The following is a 26,924-nucleotide window of genomic DNA, read 5'->3' on the forward strand; positions in this document are numbered from 1 at the left end:
AAAAAAAAAAAAAAAAAAAAAACGGTAACCAACTTCTGAGTTTCCTCACCAGAAGTGTCTCCATCCTCGGAGACGGAAGAGGTGTCGGATTCCTCCTCGTCTGAGCTGGAAGCTTCATGCTCCTGTTCTTCTACCTCCATCTCCTCTGCTACGTTCTCCTTCTTCTCTCGGTCACGGTGCACCGGCATCGCACCAGCAACTCCAATTTAGACTCTAAAACGCTGTGAAACAGAGATGCGATTAACCCTCCTGTTACGTTTGTTTCTGAGGTACAGCAAGAATGTTTGTGGGTCAATTTGACCCAGGGAGTGTTTAATCATGCAGTAGTGTCAGAAACCAAAAAATTCCTCCAAAACATTTTTGTATCTGATTATTAACTCCAATACTAACAATTTCAATCAATATTTGTGCAATGATGGTTTTTTTTTTTATTATTTCTTACAAATAAAGGATCAATGATGACAACTTACTCATTTAGACATAAAAAGTGGAATTTATTTTTTTATGTCCACTGAAAAAACCTACACACAAAAAACAATTTCCTTCAAATTGATCTTTTGTAAAAAAAAAAAATAATAATAATAATTATTATATTACATTTTGATTTCTGTCTTTCAATGGGTGATCTTTATAATTGAGCTTGAGACACGTATACTGTTCAGGGTCAAATTGACCCGCTGATCAAAATCAAGACAAATGAGTCATGCAGACAGTATTTATGTTTTCCCCCACTTCTGCTGAATGTCCACTCAGTGTGGGTGGAATTTGCCCACGGGAATAGAATAGGTTCCCGTCAAAAGTTGTATGAACACCTGCTTTCTCGCAGTTTCCCAGTGAAGTAAAGAGAATAGTGAGAAAGTGGGTTTGTGGTAAAATGTGGTTCATAGCAGCAAGGAAACATATAGAATTGGACATTTTTTAAAATCTTTTTTAACCTTCTACTTGACTGTCAAATTGACCCGAACAGTTTCTATGTAATATGTAGACGCAGAGGATGGTGCAAATGTGTAAAATGAATAAATTTTCAATTTGTATGTAGAGTGCACCTATTAGGACAAATAGAAAAAGTTTCATGCAAAAAAAATACTTCCAACTATTTGAAAAAATAAAAATTAAAAATTAAACTTTAAACGGGTCAATGTAAGACAATAGAAAAGCTTCAATTAACACGCTTGCACATTATAGAATATGATTAAATAGAAACATTTACGATTTTTTATTTTCCCAAATTCTTCTTATATCCTGTTTACACCACATGTGTGTCTGAGGGGGTAGGGGGGGAATAATCAGTAATTACATCCAATTGATATACTTATTAGTTAAAATGTAAGCAAACGTAGCGCAATATGTGACTGGTCTTTTGTATTTTATTAATAATTCAACTTTACAAACAAATAATGTTAGCACTTCGTTAGCATGTTAGCAAACCAGTGAGATAACAATCATAACATCACAAATTCGCAAAATAAGTAAATATGTTTGAATCGCAACTTACATAGTTTTGAGAAAGGCGATAATTACGAGAACCCTTTCAAATTATTTAAAAAACCCCATAAAATGTTAAAATAGTTTTTCTTTGCGCACAACTTGTGTCCCTGCCATGCTAAAAACAAATCTCAGCTATGGGTTTTCATGGGAACTGTAGTTTATTTCGATGCTAAGACTAACTAATGAAGGACCTAAAAATGGGCTTTGAACTGCATTACCCAGAAGTCACTCTAAGGGGGGAGAATTCCTTCATAATGTTTAAAAAGGCGTTAAAAACTTTATTTGTTGTTGGCTTTTTAGTTTTTAAAATACATAAAAAATTTGTGCAGCATATATTACAACCACTTCAATAAAAGTTTGAAAACCGGTGACTTGTATTTATTTTGATTTTTTTCTTATATCGCTCACTTTGTTTCCGCCATGACAGCCACCGTCGTACGACCCGCCGCTGACCAGAGTGGAAGAAGGGAGGTGCGGTTTAGAGATGGATGCGTCGCCCCGCTACGTCTTACACATTCGCCTTTAATTTGACCAGAATGGGGGCGATTTTGCTGCTGGATATTTTCAGCTCTGTAGCAGAGAACTGGTGTTAATGAACTGGGAGCGACGAGGTTCTTGTGACGGTTAAAGATTAACGTCTGAGTCTGTTTCTGCGGCTCAGCTAGCCCCCTCAGCTTCTGTTCCTCACCGTCGCGGTTTTTTGTTGTTGTGTCTCCTGCCTCGGGAATGTTTTCCAAAAAGCCTCATGGAGACGTTAAAAAATCAACACAGAAAGTGTTGGACCCGAAGAAGGACGTGTTGACGAGACTCAAGCATCTCAGAATTGTCATAGGTGAGTTAAAGATCCACAGTAAGCAGCTACGAGGTTAGCTTGTGTTTCCCTGCCTGTGTATACACATACTTGGTGCATGTCAGGCCAATCTCGAGCATATATAAGTTGCTCTCTGTAGGAGTAAATGCACAACTAATTATTTTTTAAGGCTTCAGTGATTTATTACTGTTATTTTCAAACATAAATAAATCCATTGTGATATTTCAAACATTAGTTAATCTTGGAAATGACTATTTTCCTTAAAAAAAGACGTTATACGTTCACACAATATTTTTCTTTTACCGTGTTACAAATTGAAAATATATTTTGCATGGTGCTTTAGGTGTAAAAAGCCTAGCTGTGTAGAGTTTATTATTCAGACTGAGAGTAAATTAGGCGTTTTTATGACGCTTTTAGTTATTGTTTATGTTTTTGGAAAGTGGAGTTTGGAAGATGTAGGTTTAATTTGGTGGTTTGATAATGTTTTTTTTTTCTATGACAGTCACAATCATGTATATAAGTTGTGAGAAGCTCTGTAAAGCATATTTAAGTTAGTGAAAAAACTGAAGAGAAAAAGTTTAAGAGAATCTTGACAGTAATGTTTATGTAGCATAATGTTAAATTTTCGACTGTCTCTAAGTTTTTTTTTTTACTTAATATAAGTTCCATTTACAGAATAAAAGCATTTTTTCTCTATCTTTAATGTGACACATATCCTGTAAAATTCAACTGATAAGCCAATCTTCTAAAGTAAAAAATTATGAGCAAAGTAAAGCTACAATTATCTTGATGCATCGGTCTGTTCACATTTTGTTGAAGCAGCTTTTGATTTATTTGCATCATTCAGTCTTTAGTTTTCATCTGTTATCAATTATGGTTAATCCAGAATTATTGCAGTGTTTTTGTTTTTTTTTCTGACAATTATTCTGTCAGTATTCTGTTGTGCATGAGGTTTAGGAATACAGTTGTAATGTGAAATATTCTTATTCCAGAGAAAGCATCCAGACTGAGCAAAGTCGACCAAATCTTGTGGGAGAAATTTTGTCAAGTTCTCATAACCAAATGGGAATATTTCATACTAACCAAACAGAACCTACAATCCTTAGAAAACATGGCTGTGTTTCATAAATTATGTCAGCTTTGTTGTGTTGTGTGTCCTGCAGGCTAAAATGCAGACACTGCGATGGCTACATGTTGTCAGTCAGGTTGTGGCGATTTCTTCACGGGTGTGCCTGCGTTTCTGCACAGGAACCTGAAGAGTGACAAGTGCTGAGTGGGTTTTCTCCATGCTTTAGTGCAGAAAGAATTTGTGATGTGTCGGAGAAACGAGGCGATGACCCGATATTTTACCTGCTGCAGCTGAGAGTGCTCGGGCAAGCTTGGGTCTCACTAATAGCTCATGCCGGATGGGGAAATAGCCTCTAGTATTTCCTCTCTGTGTCCAGTACCGTAGCGGAACTTCCTCTGTTTTTGTCTTTGTGAGAGAGGGGTGTGCCCCCTTTCTGTGCTCTGCAGGGAACTCAAAATCATGATAACAACCACAGAGACCAGCAAAACATGCCTGCACCAAGACAGTTCCAGTTTGGGTGATGAAAGAGCTCTAGATTTGGTGCAATTGCTAGTTTAGATATTCTTGTTGTTATAAACTTAAGGAAGGTTTTATAGACTTTCAGTCTAATCCAATGTGGCTCATTTCTAAAGTATTTAAACTATGTTCTATACAGAAAAATAAACAAAAGGCCGTATGCAGGATCTTGATCAATCAGTCATGATCTGTTCTCAGACGAGGGATTAATCATTGATTGTGCAGTTAATTAGATGCTTTACCTGACTGAAGTGTCCCTCTCTACGTTTTTAACATCGGTCAAACATTTGTATTAGGTTAGGGCTTTTACAGCAGTTTTAGCTTATTTCCTTTTAAAGATATTAATAAAAGCTTATGAGTCAAACCTCATACTGCCCAACTCAAGCGGAAATGGTGTCAGTAGTTTGTGCTGCAATGGTTTGTGGCACCAACATTTTAGAGATTATGACTTAAAACGGTCTCCCAGAGGTTTAGTTTATAATTTCTTGAAAATGATGGTGGCACAAAACAACATCTTTGCAACTCAAACCAGCACAAATGGAGCACAAAGCTTGAGCATGAGAGACTTTACTGTAGATGAAGTCTCAGCAATATAATCCATCTTCTATAGGTGCTTATTTGGACTTGGTTATGGGGATTTGATCCTGTGGGTGAGAGGTGGTGTACATCCTGGGCAACACACACGTCCATTGTCTCTGTTTCAGACATCTGTATTTTTGTTCCTTACTGTTACTTTAAACTCCAGTAATAATAACAAAGCAAATCTTGGGTTCCTTCTTGTTACCTTTCTAAATCTGTGGGGAAGGAAAGGCAGTCAAATCAAGCACCTCCATTTCTAAGGTTTATTTGGTCAGCAAAGTCTTTTATGTAATATATAACAGACAATAAACAAATCTTAATGTCTGTTCCACTTGACATTTTAAGCCTTGGGTTTCACCCTATTATTAGCAATCAAAATCTAAAATAGATTAAGAGTCAGCTGCACAGTGTTGATAAAAGTTTTGCTTGAACGTGTGTGTCGGAGAAGATAAACCTCCCAGGCAAGACCTTACAAGGGTCTGACACTGATGTGAGTTTGACTTTCTGCTGTCGTATACGGAGGAATCCAAAATGTGTCTCTGCAGAGACCCGGGAATGTCAGTAAAATATTATAGAGTCAGCATTGTGTGACTGGCAAAGAAAGAAAAAGAAACACAAATCCAAGTGAGAGAAAAAGCAAACGCAGAACATCATGACATGAGGTAAATTTGCAGAAGTCAGATTAAACAGAGTCCATTTTTCTCAGAACTGCTTCCTGATCAGAAATGTGTAATCTTTAACAAAGAGTCTTATTAATTTTTTACCGCTGATGCATTTAAACATAGTCTTCAACTGTAGAAAGCAGATAAGAAAAAGAACACTGACATGCATTACTTAAATATGTTGGAAAAAGTATTCCCCTTTATTCTGTAATATTCCTCTTATTTGTGTTAGGTTTTTTTTCTCAAGAGATGTCTCTTGGAGTGGAAAATGGATAAACTGAGGTTATAGAAAAGTTACGTGCAGTTGAATGTTATACAATTAGAAAAGTTTACTCCAGAGTGTCGGGAAGTAACCCTCCGACTGCTTATTGAACTTGATATTCGGTAGGAGCGATGTGCTTCCATCCTGGAGCGCTGATGGGTTCATGGGAGGCTGATTGCTCAGGCTGGTTGTCAGACGGAAAACAGTGGAATGTTTCCCCGGGATTGGGGGTTGAGTCTCTGCCTTAAAAGTTCAGATATGTTGAGTGATTGCAGGAGATGAATTAACCGACTGAGGATTTATCTGTGGTAAAGGAACATCCCGAAGAAGCTTAAAGCAGAGTTAATTTTTGGGCGTCATCATATCAAATCTCAAACTTCAATGCCTGACGCAGCGGTGTTCAGTTTGATGTATGAAGTTGTAAATAATGGGCCGCAACTGCAAACAGAGTAATTGGTTGACGGCTATTAGTTTCACTCCACAAATGAATGTGTAATGGGTATTGTTTTCTGCACTGGCAAGATTGTAAAAGCAAATTGGCAAGGCCTCTGTGATTCGTTCCTTCACGCGTTTCCCAGATAAATCCGAGCCTCGTTCTGTTTCTTCCTCACAGAAAATTCCGAGGCTCCAGATCTGAAGCAGTTCTTCGATATGTACTATTCCCATATCTACTATGTCTTCTTTGAAAACTTTGTCAACATCGAGGTCAGCCTCAAGCAAAAAGGTAAAGTGTTCCCATTAATAAACGGCCAAACAAGTTATCCATCGTCTTCCCTTTTTTTTTTTTTTTTTTTTTGTCTTTTAATTCGGCTCTGTGTTTTCCAGGTCATAAGTCTCAGAGGGAGGAGCTGGACTCAATCCTCTTCATCTTTGAGGTAAATTCCAGAAAGTGATAATGTATTATTTCACTCTGGGTAAACAAATGGCCTAATGTGTCTGTGAGTTTTATCAGCAGATAAAACTGTTTGTTTGTTTGTTTGTTTGTTTGTTTGTTTGTTTGTTTGTTTGTTTGTTTTGCTGAAGATAAATTAATAAAATACAGATCATTTCAAAATTTGTGACATTACAAAGAACTGGTGGTTTGTTAGATTGGTGGCTCTTTTATTTAATGGTCAGTGTATTTAAACAGTCAGATTTGTCCATTTCTAAAGTTCTGGAAAGTAATGAGCGTTGTGCTGATGAAAGATGTTGGTCCATTACCATTGATATTGTCTTCATGATATTTCACCATATTATTGCAATGTAATATTTTCCAAATAAATAGTACTCCTTTTACAGAGGAAAGAATAATGAGTTAAAAATCACTGAATAAAAATAAAATAAAACGTTAAGTTTACTACTAAATGGACACCTAATTTTCACCCTACAAATTTTACTTAAATTTTGGAAAAGTCTGAAAATTTTAATTTAAATCTCCCTCAAACCAATCTGTTGTATATTTTTTGTCTTTTAGAAAATCCTTCAACTTCTGCCAGAGAGAATCCAGAGTCGGTGGCAGTTCCACAGCATAGGTACGGTTTCCTTACGCCTCCTAACACATTTCACTGTCAAATATATATATTTTTTTATGTCAAGACTTGTTTCAGTCACATTTTCCTAACAATTTAGTAACAAGCAAGTGCTTTTTAAGCAGCTTTCTTGTTTAAACTCACAGTAAAATCAACCAGATAGCTGAGTAAACTAATGAAGCTGTGGCTCAAATTTTTCTCCCAGGACTAATTCTTAAGAAGCTGCTTCACACTGGAAACTCTCTGAAGGTAATGTAACACAAAAAGATATCTAACATCTCGATTCCCTGATCATAGATTAACTATTGTTGATTTGAATTTTTCCCTCTTTTTTATTTTTTTTTTATTTTATTCTTTAATCCAACTCTTAGATCCGTCGGGAAGGCGTGCGGCTGTTTTTGCTGTGGATGCAGGCGCTGCAGAGCAACGCTGAGAGCGAGCAGCTGTGCATGTTTGCATGTCTGATTCCGGGTTTTCCCTCTCCTCTCTTACGTGGGACCCCACGCACCCTGGACACTCTGATCAACCCGCCACTGAGTCTGACTGAGAGTTCGTACAACTAAAGCATACAGACTGTGGTTTGTTTCCCGTTGGATCACTGAACGCAGCTTTAATATTCCTGCTTTTCATTTCTGCAGCCCAAGTGACCCCAGAAGAAATCACGCCACTGGTCGCTCCACAGTCCGGCGATAAGAACCAGGACGACCTGACTGCCTTTTTCTTGGAAGCTCTGCTGAAATACATGGTAAACCAGGTATTATCCATTTTCTTACTAACATATTTAATGAAACCACGACGTAATAATGCTGCCATGCTTTACTAATATCACTAATGGTAAACACAGCGGCTGGTGTTGCTGATTTAAAGGCATATTGCATCCCCTGCTTGTAATATCCTTGCTTGCTGCTTTCACCCACATGTGTGCAAACATTCACACACTGATAAGATTCACAATGGTGCTTCTCTCTGCTTGTTCCCATTTTGTGCGGCCCAATTTCTCGTTATAATACAGGGTTTATTTTTGTTTGTGTGTATCGACCAGGCGAAGTCTCTGGAGTGGCGGTGTAAAGAGAACCATGAACGTGGCTTCAACTTCCTCTTTGGCCACTTCAGGAAGTTTTACCTTCCTCACATATTTCCCAACTTTGCTATGGAAACGAGCCTTTACAACCCCATCTTGGGTCAGTGCTCTTGCTGCAGGAAGAATCCCGTGAATTACATTGGAAACAGGAGATTTGTGTGTTTTGCTGAAGTGCATTTGATGTTATGTTTCTTTAGATGTACCTCCGATGCGTCCTAAGCCCTATTACAGTGTGGTGCGCAGAGAGCAGGACGGTGGTGAAACCATGTACTGCACCAAGGAGAGCTTCCTTCAGGCCAGAGTCATCTTTATCCGCTGGCTCGTTTCCTTCTGGTTGGAACCGCGACCCAACACCCAAACCCAGATCCCAGGGACAGAAGGCGAGAGCGTCCCAAAGAACATACAGGTACTGTCCTCTAAATACAGGGTTTATTAATGATTTTTTTTTTTAAAGAATCATCTTAATTTATTGTGTATGTTGTTTTAAATCCACAGAGAATCTCAATCAGAACTCAACCATTAGTCATTTACACTTTGACCACACAAGTTTGTTGCCATCCAAATTGATTTGTTTCCTGGAACAGACCAAGCTCTTAAGTATAATGCTGCCTTCACATAGGAAGCTTTAAACACAATTATTATGAGTGTGCTGCTTGACTGCAGAGTGGGGCTGCGCTGCAGCGGCCTGCCCATCCATCATGCCACCCTGTGCCTTGTAGCACTCTGTGCCTAATGCATGCTTTTTTGGTAGTGTTGAGGCTGGGACTTTTGGACGACCATAATGTTGGCATTAGCGTGGTTTATCCAGTCCAAAACCAGTTTTGATCTCTGTTTGGGATCATTGTCCTGTTAGAAAGTCCAATTGCATCCAAATTTCAACCATCTAGATGTTGATTGGAGATTAAACTGAAGAACAGAGAGGCCTCTTTCATCATCATTCCATCCAGTTTGGCAAGGCAAACTGCCATGAGGTCTAGCAGAAACCGTGTTAGACTTGTGGTTTCTGTATTCTTTGGTTGTAAAGCCTCATCATGTCTCCTTTTAAAGATATCTCAAAAGATCAATCTATATTTTTTCTTATTTTAAAACTCTCTATCTGGTAGCATTTCCAAGTCAAGCACAGAGGTGGTTGCTTGATTTCTAAGACTTTGGCTTCTATAGTCATGGTGCAACGCAGTCTTCTAACTGTTATCAATCGTCTGTCTCAGCGAGCAGCTGCTGGATTGGCCGCTCGCTCAGCAGGCAGCTCAGACGACGGCGGCGGAGGAGGGAGTCGGTCCGAGAGCCACCTAGAAAGCAGCGGCAGCTCGTTGGGTCCGACAGGAAGCAGCATCGGCGGTCCGGTGGGTACAGGAGAGCCGGAGCAGAGCCACTCCAACACTTCCACGCTGACGGAGAGGGAGCCCAGCTCCTCCTCCCTGTGCTCCATGGACGAAGAGCAGCTGACAGACATGGAGGTGGTGAGGAGAGTGCTGACCAACTCCAGGACCAACGTCAACTTCATCATAGAGATCTTCAGACAGGTGAAGGAAATTAAATATTAGCGATCAGTTTCAACTTTTTTGATATCTGGTCAGTTACAGTTTTAAATTAAGAGGGATGGTGATTTGGATTTGTTTTCTATTTATTTAACTTGTGCTATTTTCATTGTGCAAGTTAAAGAAAGGGAACCTAAGGCATGTTGGATAGCGGCTCCTTAGATCCAGAGCAAAAAGTCGGGTGCCTGCATCAGAAAAGAAAATATTCAGAGTGTAATGGTCGCTCCAGAGGAAAAAGTTACATTGTGATCTGCATATTTTGCGTAATTTCAGGAGCATTACACATGGAGCACATTTCCACAAAATGTTACTCTTTTGTTACATTGGGCCTGGTTCCACACACGAATACTGTTTCTCAGTAAATGGCAATAACAATGTCGCACCGTGTAAGGATATGTGCAGGGAATTAATACAACATTTGTATAATTTACTTGTGGGAGGTTAATTATTATTATTGTTATTATTTTTGCGTGGGGGGGGACAGTTGGAATTATTAATAGAAATGTACAGATGGAAATTAATTAATCTGCTTTCTCTCCTCTTACTCAGGGATTTCTTCTTCCCATGTGTGAGGCAGCTGCGATGCGAAAAGTGGTTCGTGTTTATCAAGAGTGGATCTCCATGGAGGACAAGCCAGTGTTTATGAAAGAGCCAGAAGAAGGTCCATATCCCATTCCTGCTGCTGGCAGTCTGGATGCAGGCTCTCAGCTGGGAGACAAAGAGGCTGAGGTGGGAATTTCTTCAGAAACAAAAGTTTAGTCGGTCAAAATATTCATAATTATAAGCAGCAGTTGAATAACGAATTTATGTTCTGCATTTTTTTCAGGGAATCAACAAAGAGATTGACAGCGAATTGCTGGAGTACAGTGTTCATGCTGGAGGTCAAACGACATTACAGGCAGGAGCTTACAGCACTTTGCTCTGGTTTACACTCGAGATGATTCTATCTTGTTCTTCTTTCTCATTTTATAAAACCCTTTGTGTTTTCTCCAGGTCTTCATCACCCACTCTGCCAACGTTTTCCTGCTGGAACCCGCCAATGACATCAAGATCCTTTTGGAGGAGCATGTTGACATGTGCAAACGGGTCCTGAACATCTACCGCAGCCTAGTTATGCACGAAACTATGGACCAGAAAACATGGTAAAAGAAAAAAATACCCAGAACAGGCCAATAAATATGTCAGTATGTCACTATTTTCAGTTTTCTACTACTGTCACAGATACATGTTTTTTTTTTTTTTAACATATTTGAAAACGTACTTTTACTTATTGTAGTAATACATCATATGGTGTTTATAAAAATTCAATTAAAAAAATCAAATAAAGAGACTTAGCTACACTTTTCCCTATAGATTAGAATGCTATTTATTTTTGGCAAACACAGAGAGTTCCATCTATTATTGATAAATTAAAACAAAAATGCTTAATCATATCTCCTTGTGTCCGATTAAACAACTATTCTGATTTCAAAAACAAAATAAATATTCCTGTACTTGTTTGTAGGGAGCAGATCTTACTGGTTCTGCTGAGGGTGACAGAATCCGTCATGAAAAGGCCTCCATCCATCATGCCTCAAGGGAAGAAGATCAACACGCTGTCTGGCAGGCTGGCTGGGCCCATCTTTCAGGTACACAGCTGACACCAATGTTTGGTTTCCATGTCCTTATTCCAAAAGAACATTTAGTTTATTTAGCAACTAGTTATTATTTAAGCAGATTTATATTTATAACTTTATTTTTTTTTTTTCACTCTGCTTTTTCTTTGCAGACTTTAATAGTTGCCTGGATTAAGGGCAACTTGAACGTGTACATCAGCAGAGAACTTTGGGATGATCTCCTCTGTGTGCTTTCCTCTCTGACCTGCTGGGAGGAGCTGGTTACCGAGTGGTCACTCACCATGGAGACCCTCACCAAGGTACTAAAGCTTTCTTACCTTAATGTTGCCTGCATTCTTGCTTCTATATAAACAAGATGGATGGCGTCTCTGTTTCCTAGGTTTTGGCCAGGAACCTGTACAGTGTGGATCTAAATGAGCTGCCTCTTGACAAACTCAGTGAACAGAAGCAGAAGAAGATTAAAGGAAAAGGTTACTGGACTTGGTTTGCTTTGAGAAGTACTTTACAGCGGCCCCAACTGTGACTATGAGAATAGTCTGTTATATTATTACCCCTAACTTGAACAGCCAAGGAGCAGTGCAGGCACTTTATCTGCACTCTGCGTCACGGCAGTAAAATGCCTTGTGAAAGTCATTTTCAGCCACAAACATCAATGTATTTTATCAAGATCTTATCTGATAGACCAAAAATGTCGTAAAGTGAAATCTGAAGCGTTCCCCGAGCATAATGCTGCCACCACCATGTGTTACCATGGTCGGTTTGGGACGAGGGTAGACCTCCATACAGTCTCAATTATTTTCAAGCTTCTAACAGGGTTTCCTTCATGGATTGCTCAGCAACCAGATCCATCTGAGGAGCTTCTTTTAAGAAAATCATCCCCAAAGCAGAATGCCGCCGCCATCGTGTTTTACTGTGGGGACGGCGTGTTCAGGGCGACATGACGGAATTGTGTTTGCAATAAATTTTGTACCCATATATCCCTTTCCTCCATTTTGCAACTGTGAACTGGTCTGAGGTTATAACTTTGCAAGACACAGGAAAATATGTAACACTACAATCACTAGCTGCTCCTAAATGACCGTTATTTATTCGTCCTCCAGTCGGTACGGAGGGCCAGCGGCAGCCCGTGGATCGGTCCTTCTCTAAAGGCTGGAGCAGAGACCAGCCAGGTCAGGCAGCCGCCATGCGCCAGCGGAGCGCCACCACAGCCGGCTCACCAGGCATCGAAAAGGCAAGGAGTATCGTGCGCCAGAAGACTGTAGGTCAGTTCCATCTCTGCTAGAATTCCTTTCATCGTATTTTATATGCTATAACTCATTAATTTAAGGCAGAGTTGCTCATGCTAACCAGCTCTTGTCTGTAATATTTCTTCCCCCATGCCTGCAAATTTGCTTTTATTTTCGGGTTGAGGGTTTCATTCAGGAACTTGAGTGATCCTGTTTGCGGAGCTCCCACCAGCCTCTCACTGTTTCCTTGTATTTTCTGCAGAAGCTAATCCTGAATCAGTGCTCCTCCACCTTCGGTGTTTGTCTTTCAATCTACCCACAAAATGTTTTCTCTCCTTTCTGATGTGTTTTATAGACATGTTCAAATCTGCCTCTCCTCTCAATCTCTAACCAGTTTTCACCTTAACTTCCCCTTTCTGTTCTTTCTTCCTGCTCTTTATTTTCCTAATCACTTTTTGGTTTTCATCCTTACGTCTGCCTGTTTCTGCTCACCTCTCTTCCTTACTCCTCACTACAACTATGCTCTTCTTTTTCTTTCCTCCGTTTTCTCGATTTCTCTTCTGACTTCTTCAGCCCTGCGTAGCTGTTCTACGGGGGACTCTCTGCTCTCCTCAGCCTTTATTCGCAGTGCTAAGAGTGCTCCTGCTCTGGCTCCGCCTCTTCCTGTCCTCCTCCACCACCACCACCCTTTTCTACCCCCTCTTGCCGACCATCTGGCAGGTACACTCTTTTTGCACTACCTGTCTTCCTGCTGCCTGGAAGCCATAGATTCCTGCACGTCTAACTGCCTCTATTAAGTTTGTTTGTTGGTAGTTTGCATGCTTTTCAACAGAAATTCATCCTGTTCTTCAGTTTAAGCCAACCTTGAACACTGATCGGCACTGAAGCAGGAAATTTGATGCTACAGAAAGGCATTTTGACAGTCGGCATTCACTGTGTCTGATATACATCTTTACGCATAGAACTGGACCTACCTGTTGTCCTGTCTCCTTCCTTTTTTACTTTCATTTTTTATATTACGTCCTGCTTGAACTCCTGCTTGTCCATTAAATCACATGCCTGTGTTCTTTTCTTCAAATGTTTGCTTGTCTGTCTTTCTTGTTTAACGTTCACCGCTTGTCATATGTGTAATTTATTTTAATGCAATTATTTCTTGCAGATCCTTCATATCAGAGTCCTCTAATTTTTTCTAAGCATTCTTTATGCTTGTACATGCATGCTGTTTGTTTTCTTATGCGAGTTACAACTGTCACAGTGCATTTTATGTAAAATAGAGAAGCACATATTGGAGATTTGTGGCTTATTTCTGATTTTGAAAAAAAAAATCTTCTTTCTCATTAAGTACTACATGTATTCAGAATATTTTTGTATACTTTGTAAATAAATTGTAAGTTTAGAAGTCTTCATAAGTGGCTATAACAAAAAAAATGCTTTTTAATTTTTAAAAAAGGCAGCTAGAAGTTTTAAAGGTGTCTCTTTGCGGGATGGGCACTGTGCTAAGAACCTCCAGGTTATTGAACTTAGGAGTCATTATATTAAACCCAACTAAAAACAATTACAGCATATCTGGGTTACTCTTAGAAGATAACAGTTCACTTACTTTTTGTCTTATGTCATTCTTTGCATACTCAAATTTCACATCTTTGTTTCTTAAGATGTGACTTTCAGAGATTTTACACCTGCTAAAATTAAACTTTTGTTCTCCATTCGTTTGCTTTTTTGTTTCGACATGAAAACTACACGATATGTTGTCGTCATGGTCGGGTTCAAGGACTAGAGAAGTATAAAGGGCACCTGAAATCCAAAGAAAAGTTTGACTTCCATTCACAAAACCAGGAGTTCTATTTCATCGCTACTGAACACCAGAGGCGATGCTTCAAGCACTGAATGATCGTTCTTGTGCATACACAGGTTGAGTGTTAATCACAACAAAATCACCTCTGACCCACTTATGGTCACATTAGTTTTTCTTGAGTACAGGTGTGATTGTGTGAAGCTGGTATGCTCTGTGTTTACAACTTGCTTGTTGCTATAGCCTCATGACCGGGTATGGTCGGAGCTGCAGGTGAGTTTCACCCACTAGGGGCTGCACAAGCTATTTTTTGCTTTTTAGCAGATCTGCAGTTGTTGCTGCGGTAACTGATAAGTTTTGTTTTTTCTTTTCTAGGGCAGTAGTTTACTGTTTGCCTTAACCCTTGGGGAATTTTAAATTGACTGCACACTTAACACCTTTTTGTCCCAAAATATATAAAATTTATAAAGCTACTAGAAAAATTCAGTATTTATTTTTTCACTTTCACTCCATTAACAGCTTCAGACCTATCCAAATACATGATGTTTTTCATATGTTAATTTTTTAAAAATATTTTTTAATGCCTGTTTTGTCCTAAAAAGCTTGGGAGTTTTTTTGTCTTTGAAGGAGAAAAATCCAAAGTTTACAATATTTTCCAAAAATAAACTCGAAAGCAGAATATTTTAGTTGGGGGTGTTTCACCTTCAATCAAGTTGAAAATTAAAAACATAAATTTGTATGCATTATTATTTTTGAAGTAATAAGAGTTAAAAGCAAAAACCCACACTTTTATCCCCTGTGACTCAAAATGGTACATCTTTTAAAACTGTAATAAAAAAATATACATTTAATTTTTCTTCACTTTAACTTAATTTAATCTTTTCAGCAGCTTCAGACATAACCACAGATATAAAGTTTTTCTCTTTTTTTCTCAATATTTTCTGTTTCATGCCTGTTTTATTCCCCCAAACAATCCATATTTTTGAAGGAGAAAAACCCAAAATATGCAATATTTTTCAAAAATAAACATCAAAATGGAGTGTGGATGTTTCATCTTTGACCAGATCAAAAATTAATATGTTTATGCATTTGTTTTACCTTTGTGACCTAAAATGATACATCTTATAAAAGTGCAAAAAAAAATTCAATATTTTTTTTCCACTGCATTAAATCTTTTCAATAGCTTAAGATTTATCCAAAGATAAACATGCTACGTCACACATCAGCCTTTCCTGTAGATAGATAGAGAAAATACAGAAGAGGCTACTTGACTTTGATTTGTCAAATTACACACACACACACACACACACACACACACACGGATAAAATATTTTCTCAATCACATTCACACTCTCCTTTACATCACTACCAACGCACTAGGACTATTTTTGTGGTGTTCAATATTTTCATTGTTATGCATTTTGAAAGGTAATAGAAGCATTTCCCCATTGAAACTTGATGAAATACAGGGGTGGGCCCTGTGGTAATAATAAGGGGGTCATCACACCTAAAACATTTTTTTCTTGTATTTAGAAGGCAGAAGCTTAGATTAGTTTGGTTTTCAGGTAAAATTTAAAATGCTTAGACAACTGTCCACTGGAAATATTTGGTTATAATGGGAGTCAATGGGACAGAAGGTCTTAAGTGTACACAAAGGCATAAGTTTTGTTCTACATACATTACAGTCAAAAGGAGAAAAAAATTTAAAAGAAAACTAAAATAAAAAGTCCATGTTTCATACAATTAACATTTAAACTGACTGAGGTATTGAGATTTTAGTAAAGAAGGATGCCCCATTTTGATCAGCCAAGAATCCCCAACAGTTAATTTGCTGCATTCCTTGATTGAGTGTTGTGGCTTATATAAATCAAAAGCCGTTAGTGTTTCTGCTCATATGCTGACCACCAGGAAGTGTTGCAGGCCATTGGTTCACTTCCACTTCATGTCCTGATTCCTGCGCCCCATTGGCAGTTTCTTCGTTTTGTTTCCAAAGGAAGCATTTCCAGTGCAGGGTCCTCCCGATCAGACTTTCGCTGTCTCCCAGGGTGTTCACCCGATGCGTCACAGTGGCCCTTTCTCTTGCTGCCACAAGGGTTGGGAATCCTCCCATATCTGGACAAATGGCTGATTTGTGCAGCAACACGGGACCAAGCGGTCCTTGACACTCAGTTAGTGATCGATCAAGTGGGATGCCTGGCCTGCAGGTGAACATGGAGATAGCAGTCTGACTCTTTCACAGGAGACCATCTTCCTGGGCGTTGCCATGAACTCCCTCTCCATGACTGCTTGACCATCGCCCCAGTGGATTGACAGTATATTAAGCATGATCCTGGAAATTAGGCTTGGTGTGGCGCTACCTCTTGTGTGGTATCCTCAACTTTTGGGTATATTCACACTCGGTTTTACAGGGTGAATGTGACTCTGCCCATCCGCTTCAGGGACTCCTGGAGCAGCATCCATGAACATCACACTGAGGTAGGTGTTGTTGTGGTTGTCCCTTGGATGTTGCAGATTCTTTGTTACCTTGTTGACATAAGTCATCCAGTGCTTGAAGCACCGCCTCTGGCAGTCAGTAGGGATGAAATAGAACGAAAGTTACAACTGTAACTATGGTTCTATGAATCCCGGATGACCACCAGAATGCTTAGATCCTTGGAATCTTTGCGTCTTTCGAAAAGGTTGAGGAATTGAGCGGCATGTGTCATGTAACTATATAGAGTCACGCGGGTCACCTAGATTGTAGGTCAACCGTGGGTCGACCTACACATGCGCAAGACTGATCATTCAGTGCTTGAAGCACCGCCTCTGGCGGTCATCCAGGATTCATAGAACCATAGTTGTAAATTCCAAACTATTGACTAAGGCCACTTTGAAATATTACAAGAAAGTCTCTTTGAAAACAAAAAACAAAGCAAGTTAGGAGGGGTTTAACACTTTTTCACATATTTCCTCTGACAAAAATTGAAAGCAAAAACAAAAGGAACTCATATTTTAGTTCTGATAGTTACTTTTATCGTCTGTTGTGATTCACTAAAGTTAATTTATGTGATGAGCTATCAAAATGCCATTCATCTTGTTGCTATATATATATATATATATGCGCGCACACACACACACACAATTGATTAGGAATGACAATGAAGCAGAATAAGGAGTCTTCCGCAGCACTGCAATTGCATATTAAATGCATGTCACAGTGGGTTCTATGTGTTAAGCTCTTCCACACTTATTCCAGGGATCTCATGGTCTCTGGTTTCATCACCCTCTAATCACCAGATCTCGAGGACCCCCCCATCACGCTGACGTCCCGCACCTCACGAATGCGGCACTCATCACAGAGCGACGAGACCCCGCCCACCACCTGTTCCGAGATCTACCAGGGGGGAGCTTGTGACCTGGACACCCCGGCGCCATCCTCCCTCGCCCGGAGTAGCAGCGCCTCTGACATCATGGAGCCCTTCATCGCCGAGCGGGTCAAAGGTGAAGACACCCAGCGGGATCCCATGTCCTTCCTGAATCCTCCGCACCACCACTCCACAACTACCTTCTCACTTGCAGCCAACAGCCACACAACTCCGCCTCTCTCACAACCCCTCACCTCCCCTAATCCCACACCTTTCACCCTCTCCAATGGTGTTTCCTTGTCCTCAGAAACACAGGATGATGCTAGTGTTTATAACCAGTCCTGGCTCCGAGCCGGCTCCGGAAGCCAAGGCTCTAGCTCTGACTGGGTGAGCGACTGGGACTCCGCCTTCGCTTTTTCATCTGAAAAGGAAATTGACGCAGATGAGGGGGAAGTGGGGTGTGAAGCCGAAGAGGACGATTTATTCTCCTCCATCAGAGACTACCTCATTCAGAAAGGAGGCGAAAAGAAAGACGAGGTCAAAGAGGGAGGCGGTGCTGGTCATCTATTAGAAGGTTTTGTGACTTTACCTGCAAATGAGCAAAGCAGGGAAGCTAGATCCCAGTTAGAGGAGGAGAAGCAAGTGGTAAATGAGGACAGGCAGGTAAGTAAATCAGTGAGGCACAGGAGTGTGGACTCCACAGAGGAGAGTGAGGCAGAGCAGCGCAGTATCTACGAGTGTTTGGAGCTACAGTGTGAATGGCCATCTCCCAGTGTTAAAGGGAGCACTAGCTTAGAGAGAAACTCGGAGGAGAAAAAAACAGCTGGAGCAGTACACGAAGGGAAACTTGAATCGTGGGGTGAGATAGGAGAAGAGAAACAAGAAGATAAAGGAGAATCAAAAGAGAGGGCGCGGTTGATTAGACAGAATTCAGTCACAGCCGAACCTAACACTGAATCATCAACTCCTCAAACCTCCGACCCTGCTAAGTTAAAAATGTCTCGCAGTGGCATCAAGCGTCATCAGTCCGCCGGGGTCCATGTCAGCTTCCGGCCCTCCACCGAGTCCGTCCAGTTCCACAACCCCTTGGAGAACAAGGAGGCCCACTGGAGAGCCAGGTTGCGTCGCCTCAGTCATTTCCACACTCACAGCCATTCAGCTGGGGAGAGGACGGCCAGAGCTGGGGTGGGCTCAGGGGGAAAGCTAGGAGCAGAAAGTCCAGGTAAGTTCGGCCCAGGGAACGGAGCTGGCCATAAAACACGAGCAAACGAGAAGTTGTTGCCCGGAGCTCCTGCAGGTAGCAGAGATTCCTCTGTAGACAGACTGGGGACAGGAGGGGAAAAGCAGCTCCCAGGGTCCTGTACCGCGTCCGGTCTGGGCCCAGAGGTCAACTCCGAGGGCTCGTCGAGTTCCTCAGGAGTGCGAGGACGTTTGGGACGCTCTGCCCTGCGTTCCCGAGTCTGCCGCTCACGCTCCCAGGAGCCCGGCATCACTACCTCACGACACCACCAGGGCGCTCTTCTCGGTGGCATGTATAAGACCGTTGTCCACGCCCTGTCCTCCAAACCTCGGCCCAGAGGCCAGGGGTCATCCCAGGGGTCATCGCCGCAGCGACAGACCAGGGCCAGCTCGGGTGACGCCTCGCTAAAGGATCTCTACTCCCACGTCCTGGGCTACTTTGGAAGAAAGACGACAACGCCAGGTGAGGATTGAGGCGAACGAAGTGCTCAGAGAAGACAAAACAGTGGAGAGAAATGTTCACCAACACACAATCACCAGCCGTTCTCTTTCCTTTTTGGCTGTTTTTAACTGGTTTGTTATGATGGAATGATATTTTTGGCTGAAACTCATCATCTTGCTCTTGGACTGAACCTGAAACTCCCTGTTGATGTTTTGCTCTTGAACGTAGCCCCCCCCACCCTCCTCCAGCCTGCCTCCTTTCGAGGACCCCACGTCCTTCCACCGCCTGTCACCTGTTTCTGTAGGCCAGAAGCTCCATCCCTCCTCCTGTCCTCTCTTTTTTAAGGGCTTCGGGATTTTAACCTTTGCACCTCCTTCCCCATCTTCTCCCCCCTCTCCTCGACTTTTGCATGCGGCCTCTTTGGGTCTCTTTTACTTCCTCCCTGGAAACTGTAGAAGAAAACGACAATCTACTGTCTGGAAAAAAGTTAAAAATGTCAACAAAACTAAAACTAACTACAATTGAGAATGATGTTGGATGTTTAGCTGGATGTTCCATCTTCAGATCCTTGTTTGCTGTAGGACAATGAATATTAAGTAGTAAAATAGGCTATACATTTCCACTCCACTAGATGGCAGCACAAGACCTTTTGAGAACAACCAGTGTCATGGTAGTAAGGTGAACTTAATTCAGTAAGGAAGAAATAGTTTGCTGAAATGGTTATTTGCCCAAATATTAAGTTAATGGTTACTATTTAACCACCATTACAAATATTTCAGTTGATTCTCATCCTGAGGGAAAGTTTGGTGAAAATATTTTACAAGAGTACAGAGATTCATCATTTGAATCTGTCTTGATGTGGAGCTGCTGCTACATCTCCTTTTCTCAACATGTTTTTTGTTTGTTGCTTCTCAACAAGTGCCACTTTTTTCTTTTGTTTTGTCAACTTATTTGTAACACAGGTAATGAAGTGATGCTGTGGCATCCTGAGCTATTTTAACAGCAGTGTTGAAATAGAGGTTGTTTCCTTGCATGAATTCACTGACAGCAAATTTACTTCTTTGTTTATTTTTTAAAGCTACACTCATGGTTAAAGGTCATTCTCTTTCAGGGCTAGGGTTTTATTTAATAAAGCCTAATAAAAATAATCAGATCTTTACCAATTTCTAAGATTACTTAAACTAATAGTCATACAAATGTAAACAGCAGACTGCTGGACCACTCCCTAAAATTATTATTATTTCCAGTCAGAAGAAATATTTAGGTAAAATTAAATTATTGCTTTTAACCTAAATCCACTTTAGCTGTTAACAATTGAAGGCTTTGTTTATTTACTATAATCGTCCTATAGGACTGAGGGATCAACATTAATGAAATAATCTTTCAGTTATAATTATTGGGGCAAAAAAAAAATATTGATACATTTATTGATTTCTAGAGTATACACACAGAGTAACATCTGTTGTTAGATTTTAGTTGTGAAGGTTCTACAGTTGTACTTTAATTTTACAGAACTCATTTTCTGTTGGTTTTTGTGATTTCTCAGGTATTATTGACATAATTCAGATCGTTTGTACAAGCATATAGAAATCAAAGACGTTGTATATGGGAGCAAATATATTTTTAAGCAAGCCCATAAAATCATATTCCATTCACTCATGATGGCAAATAACCATTACAGTTGAATACTCTGCAGATCCTGACTTCTAACATGCTGCTCCGGGGTAATGTCTTTGCAGTTGCAGCAGGCTACTTGTGTGCAGAACTTAGTTTGGATTTGTTTCATGTTGCGTCACATTGCAGACAGAGGTAAGATTAAACCTGCAAGGGTTCACAGTTTAATGTTTTCGAGCGGCTGTGGTATTTTAAAGCCAGTCTGGTGGCTATAAAGGAAATCCTGACACTTTATGTTGAGTAGCTGAAAGCTTTATTGACCTGTTATTGGCCTGGAAGCAGCCATAGATCCATGAGATAGATTTGATCTGCAAAGAAGGTGGCAGATTTACTGCAGAACAATCTTAAATTTTTAATCGCTTCCTGCTTTTACACTCACCCCCCAATCGCTTTCGTTGCATCCAAGCTAATAGCATCATAAGCCAAAGAATCGTAACTGCACTAATATTAGACCTCTGGTTTTCTACTTGTTTGACTAAGTGATACTCTCTCTTTTACTTTTTGTGCATGATTCAGTTTAACTCCTGCATTGCTTATCTGAGATGTGGTGCGCCTGCTGTTTTGGCTTTTTGTTTATTTAACAATCCTCAAGAATCCCCAAAGTACATTCACATCAGGACTGCTCTCACAATTAGGAGAAACATTAGATTCAGTTTATGAGTGTTGTGATATTTTAATGTAAATTCACATTGCTTAATCATCTGCTGCCGTTATGCATCTGTAGGAAATGTCTAGAATAGCCATCTATAAATCACACAACTTATTGGCCTCAGACGAAGCTGATGGTGGTGGCTGACACAACCAATCCTGTGTTATTCACAGTTTCTCCACAGTCTTAAAAAGTTCCTGGCATTTGCAACAAAGTTAACTAAAGTACAGAAAATCATTTGTAACTCTGGAATGTTCTAGTTTTCAACACATAAAGTCTGACTTTCTGAAGTTAATGAACTCATTCACATATTTGAACACATATGGTTTCTCATTTGAGATAATGTCATGAAAAATCTATCTTAAATTAACATAGTAAGAAATTGCTCTAGATGACTGCTCTCACACTGTTGTTGATTGATTTAGGCCTATAGTTGAACAGTTTAGTTTTCAGTACCTTAATATTTTGATCCCTGAATAACAACGTTCAGCTAACTGAACATTTCTAAAGCTACCTGTCATTGGGAAGGTGTTCCTCTGGTGATGAAACAAGCTTTTTATAAGGTTTTCCATGCTTTAGAAATCCTGATACGTCCTCCCCTGACATATACTTTATTACTTCTTTCCCTTTAAGTATTCATGTGTTTGACTGCAAAAACTTTCTTAAAGTTTATTTGCTTTTGCGTGTGTGTAGCCAACAAAGAGGAGGTGGTCCAGAAGGCTCGCCCCGTGTCCAGCGACGTTGGAAGCAGCAACCCAAACTTCTCTGACCTGATGGATGAGTTCATTCAGGAAAGACTGAGAAACAAAGGGACAGTGGTCAGTATATCTTGGACACATTTATTTGCAATTATATTGGCATAAATCATCAAAGCTGTAAGCACCACCGTCCCTCTGACGAACAGGGTCGTCGAGGAAGCAGTCCAGTGGGCCTTGAGGTTCCCAAGGACCTGCCAGAGCTCCTGGAGGCCGGTCAGGGGGCGGGGTCGAGACCCACAGATGACCCTCGACCTGTTGATGACCCTGGAGTTCCCTCTGAGTGGACGTCACCTGCCAGTGCCAGCGGTTCCGATGTCATCAGCTCAGACAGCCAGTCGGATTCCTTTAATGCCTTTCAGTATTCAGCATGCAAATTTGACAGTAAGAAACCGACTTTATCTCTGATGCACTCCTAAGATATAAAGAGAAGAAAAATCTGAATCAGTTCTTTTGTTTATTGTTATTAGTTTTGTTTTTATTTGTTCTAAATGAAATCCCAGAGATGTCTTTTTTACAATTCAATAGACTGTACTGTAGCTGCACAAAATATCAATTCATAATTGAAATATCAACATGTCGCATCACAGTTTAAAACTTGGATCTGCAACCTTTGTATTTAAAAGAGCCATTTTTCCCTTAGTCCAGCTAAATAAAACATGCTTATCGGCAAAACGTTACACGATCTTTTGAGAAACTAGACTGCTTATAATTTTTTATAAATATCTCCAATAGAAAATGTGTTTTTGCATTTAAAGAACCATCATTTTATTTCTATTTTTAGATGTTTAAACAAAGAAGTATATAGAAGTGCTTCAAGTAAAAGTCAAAATCCTTGCCTGGGCACACAATCTTGGCCTGTAAAGCACATAGTTTCCAACCTAAATACCTGATTACTGATTATTTTGGAGTCATTATTTAGTGCAGGGGTGGCCAAGTCCAGTCCTCGAGAGCCACCATCCTGCAAGTTTCAGATGCATCCCTGCTTCAACACACCTGAATCAAATGACTGGCTCGTTATCAGGCCTCTGTAGAGCTGATCCCGGTCTGTTGGAGTAAGGATACTTCTAAAACTTGCAGGATGGTGGCTCTCGAGGACTGGACTTGGCCACCCCTGATTTAGTGGATAAGTGCAATTTTTCTATTAAAAAAAAAAATCTGGAAAATCGCTAAAACCTGTACTTGTCACAATTTTATTTAAATCCATACATTGGTCCTTTATTATTAAATGCCAAAGTTATGAAGAGTCACTTGAATCTCCAGCGCCACAGGATGCAGACCCCTGGTTTAAAGAACATTTTGGCTCTAACCATCCAGCCATAAAATATTTGTTTTTCCCCTTTTTTTTTTTTTTTTTTTTTTTTTTGAGATTTTGCATTCAGTTCAGATGCATGTGGAGGAGGAGCGGGGTCCACAGGAGGCGGCCGAGGCAGCTCACTGGACCAGGACAGTCTAGGAGGCGGCTTAGCCTGTGACGAGCAGGAAGTGGCCAGTTTGACGACAGTCCACATTGACTCAGAGACCAGCAGCCTGAGCCACACGGTTACCGTTACCGGTACGTTTCGATGAAGTTGTCCAGTAATAAAGCACCAGGAACAATTATTATCAGGAGATGTTTGGTTCTCCGTTCAATTCTACATGTCTTTCTGACTCTTGGTTAGGCTCCGAGAGTGCCTCGCCCATGCATTCCCTCGGGGGCTCCCGTTCCCAGACCCCCTCCCCAGCCACGCTGACAGCTGAGCACGCTGATCACACACACAGTCACTCACACGCACACTTGCAGCTGGACCAGAAACTCCACAGCTCTGTACTCCAGACCCCAGATGATCTAGGTAAAATTGACGGTGGAAGGGAAGGGAGAGGGGGGTAAATAGTTTTAAGAATGCAAACATTACAAAAATCCTATAAGTGTTCTCGCTTTATTCTCCTCCAACCAAACAAGAGTCTCTGATTGACGTATTGATTCCAGAAACAAGCGAGTTCCCCAGCGAGGACTGCAGTGTGATGGCAGGCGGCTCTCTAACTGGATGGCACGCAGATGTTGCCACGGTTATGTGGAGGAGGATGCTGGGTATCCTGGGAGATGTTAACACCATCAAGGACCCAGAAATCCATGCTCAGGTTTTTGACTACTTGTGTGAGCTGTGGCAGAACTTGGCCAAGGTTAGTACAGATAAATCTGTCTGCTGTGGAAATAATTTTAAAATTTTCATCAGGGATTGGAGTTTAGTGGCATTTCTGTTTTCAGATCAGGGATAATTTGGGGATTTCTCTGGACAACCAGTCGTCCCCACCACCTCCTGTTCTGATTCCTCCTCTAAGAATCCTCACCCCCTGGCTCTTTAAGGTAAGTGTGATCAAGAAATATATGGAAATATATTTGCTTCATATTACAGGGAAGAAAAATAAACAGTTTTTTTTGTGTGTCTCTGCATATTTCCTTTAGGCCACCATGCTGACTGAGCGTTACAAGCAGGGAAAGCTTCATGCCTACAAACTAATCTGTAGAATAATGAAAAGACGTCAAGACGTTTCCCCAAACACCGACTTTCTCATGCACTTCTACAACATCATGCACCAAGGGCTGCTGCACCAGGACCAGGTCTGTGTTACAAGGGGATTCAATTGTAAACAATATGAGTAACAATGGGGAAAATTCAACTCAGCTCGGGAGACTTCATTGAATATTTGATGACACTTTAATGGCAGATAAAATGTTCAACATACCATTAATAAATCAAATATTTCTGCCACTGTCTGCTTACGGTGGGGATATTCTGCCACTAGAATATGTCTTGGTCTTATCTTTTAACAGTTGACAAGGTTGGAGCAAACAACCTTATGCACTTTTCTCTTAGGCTCAGTTCAGAGCTTTTCTGTAGGATTTGTCATGGATAAAGATTAATGTTCAACCACTTTAGCTTATTATCCTACTCAACTTCCAGGGACAGACCATTTCCAGATTTTTTGGCTAAAGCCATCAGACCTTTTTTTAATGGCTGTACAGTAGCAGAGTATCTGGTTCTCTAAACTGCTTCAGAGCAATCTTTAGAAAGCCTGGGGAGGTGTTGATACATGACTACTGGAAGAATTACCATCAAGTCTGGCTACTTAGACACAAAATATAAGAAAATAGAGGGATTAGTCAAAATGTTTCCAAAGCAGTTTGTCCCTAAATTATAATTCTGCTTCATACTGAGAAGAAGTGTTTTTGACAAACTGTCTTCTTCAGGATATTGTGAACACCATCATCAAGCACTGCAGTCCCAGGTTCTTCAGCATCGGACTTCCCGGAGCCACCATGTTGATCCTGGACTTTATCATCGCAGCTTCCAGAGTCACTGCATGTTCATCGCTCAATGTGAGGCACAAGGATGCACAGAGTCCTAAAGAGGAATACACTGACTTAAAAGTTTTCAAAAAATGGCAAGCTGTGAATAGACAATGATTGAGGAATTTATTTAATTCCCTTTTTTTTTTTTTTTTCCCCTCCAAGGCTCCAAGAGTCGAGGCCCAGATTCTTCTTGGGTCTCTGGTGTGTTTCCCCAACTTTTATGAGGAACTTGCTGCTCTCCATCCGACCACTGCCGACGTTGTACGGACTAAATTCCCCGAGGTCAAGGTACGTGGAGGTACCTTCACCTGCTGATTTGTGTGGTTGGAGCAGGTCGCCATGGCAGCCACAGGGGTGGGATGAAATATGCTTTTTAAACATGCTCAAAAACTTTCATCTATTTTCCTGTGCCATCCAGGTCAGTCTTGATGCTTTAACTCAGGTTTGCTTGTCCATAGGGGATCTCAGCACAGAATATTAGGTTAATGTCTCATCAGCTATTCCTGAAACGGCTCAGAGCTGTGGGAGTAATGTTGTTTGTGTTGTTGTTGCTGTGTAAACAGTTAATGCCATGCGTGGCAGCACCTCAGGCCCTCTCTTTGGTTTCTTACGAGCCAGAACCCGGTTTTGAATCACTAAGCGATCATTAACACCGACTGAAAAGACCAGCAAGTGTGCGAATTTGCCTTAACTTGTTGTGTTAACTTGATTGTGTGCTATAGCTTGCATACCACTTAAAGTGACTCTTCATTACAAGCACCAGTTGTAGAAGTTTTCTGCTGCTGTTGCTGACAAAGTCTTTAAATCTTTGTTGTGTTTTTTTTTTTAAGGAACACGTTATCAAAACCATCCTGACCTCTGCCAGGGATGAACCCTCTGCTCCTGCAAGGTATGTGTCAGATGATGATTTTTATTTTTTATTTTTTTACCTTTGAGTGTGTGTATTATAACTCGCTGCTTCTGTCCCCGCTCTGTCAGATGTGTGGCTTTGTGCAGCCTGGGTATCTGGCTGTGTGAAGAGTTGGCTCATGGAACTGAACATCCTCAGATTAAAGAAGCTCTCAATGTAATCTGTGTGACCCTGAAGGTAGGTTTTATAATTATTAGTTATATTTTGTCCCATTTTTTTTTTTTTTTTTTTTTTTTTATACATCCCACATGTTATAGCACTTACTATCACGGTTCCACTTCTCTCACACTGGATGATGACCCTATTATTATAAGGTTAAAAAAAGAATAAAAATGAGCCAGATTGTGGATGGTCTAAGCAGAGTCTTGGTGAGTTCTTCAATAGTGCTTAAAGGACCAAAAGGCTACTGAAATTATAAGGGGAGACTCG

At 40.6% G+C, this 26,924-nt stretch overlaps 2 protein-coding genes across 6 annotated transcripts in view; one reads left to right on the forward strand and one right to left on the reverse strand.

The window, feature by feature from the left end:
- Positions 1 to 1,629, reverse strand: part of brms1la (BRMS1 like transcriptional repressor a) — a 7,533-nt gene extending 5,904 nt beyond the window's left edge. Inside the window, exons 1-2 of the mRNA XM_015028027.1 lie at positions 1,496 to 1,629; positions 50 to 221 (exon numbers count right to left, since the gene is read on the reverse strand). Of these exons, the coding sequence (XP_014883513.1) occupies positions 50 to 188 (139 nt within the window). The 5' untranslated portion in view covers positions 189 to 221; positions 1,496 to 1,629. The remainder of the gene's footprint in view (positions 1 to 49; positions 222 to 1,495) is intronic.
- A 273-nt stretch (positions 1,630 to 1,902) lies between these two features.
- Positions 1,903 to 26,840, forward strand: ralgapa1 (Ral GTPase activating protein catalytic subunit alpha 1). Of its 5 annotated transcripts, none has more exons than XM_015028022.1 (30): positions 1,903 to 2,320; positions 6,001 to 6,111; positions 6,213 to 6,262; positions 6,841 to 6,898; positions 7,101 to 7,144; positions 7,267 to 7,444; positions 7,534 to 7,649; positions 7,938 to 8,076; positions 8,174 to 8,382; positions 9,185 to 9,499; positions 10,064 to 10,243; positions 10,341 to 10,412; positions 10,508 to 10,656; positions 11,019 to 11,142; positions 11,283 to 11,429; positions 11,510 to 11,600; positions 12,231 to 12,392; positions 12,930 to 13,076; positions 17,425 to 19,194; positions 22,190 to 22,314; positions 22,401 to 22,635; positions 23,621 to 23,806; positions 23,913 to 24,083; positions 24,221 to 24,414; positions 24,500 to 24,598; positions 24,698 to 24,853; positions 25,484 to 25,612; positions 25,748 to 25,873; positions 26,416 to 26,474; positions 26,564 to 26,840. In XM_015028022.1, the coding sequence occupies exons 1-30, from the start codon at positions 2,215 to 2,217 to the stop codon at positions 26,823 to 26,825; spliced, it is 5,910 nt and encodes a 1,969-aa protein (XP_014883508.1). In that variant the 5' UTR covers positions 1,903 to 2,214; the 3' UTR covers positions 26,826 to 26,840. The 5 variants fall into 5 exon arrangements, with proteins under 5 accessions (XP_014883508.1, XP_014883509.1, XP_014883510.1 ...); XM_015028023.1 differs by having other exon boundaries at positions 17,425 to 17,628; XM_015028024.1 differs by having other exon boundaries at positions 7,534 to 7,640; positions 17,425 to 17,628.
- The last annotated feature ends 84 nt before the right edge of the window (positions 26,841 to 26,924 follow it).

Source organism: Poecilia latipinna, unplaced genomic scaffold (genome assembly GCF_001443285.1).
Source record: "Poecilia latipinna isolate Pla-1442-1.1 unplaced genomic scaffold, P_latipinna-1.0 Scaffold112, whole genome shotgun sequence".
In the NCBI taxonomy this organism is placed as follows: domain Eukaryota; kingdom Metazoa; phylum Chordata; class Actinopteri; order Cyprinodontiformes; family Poeciliidae; genus Poecilia; species Poecilia latipinna.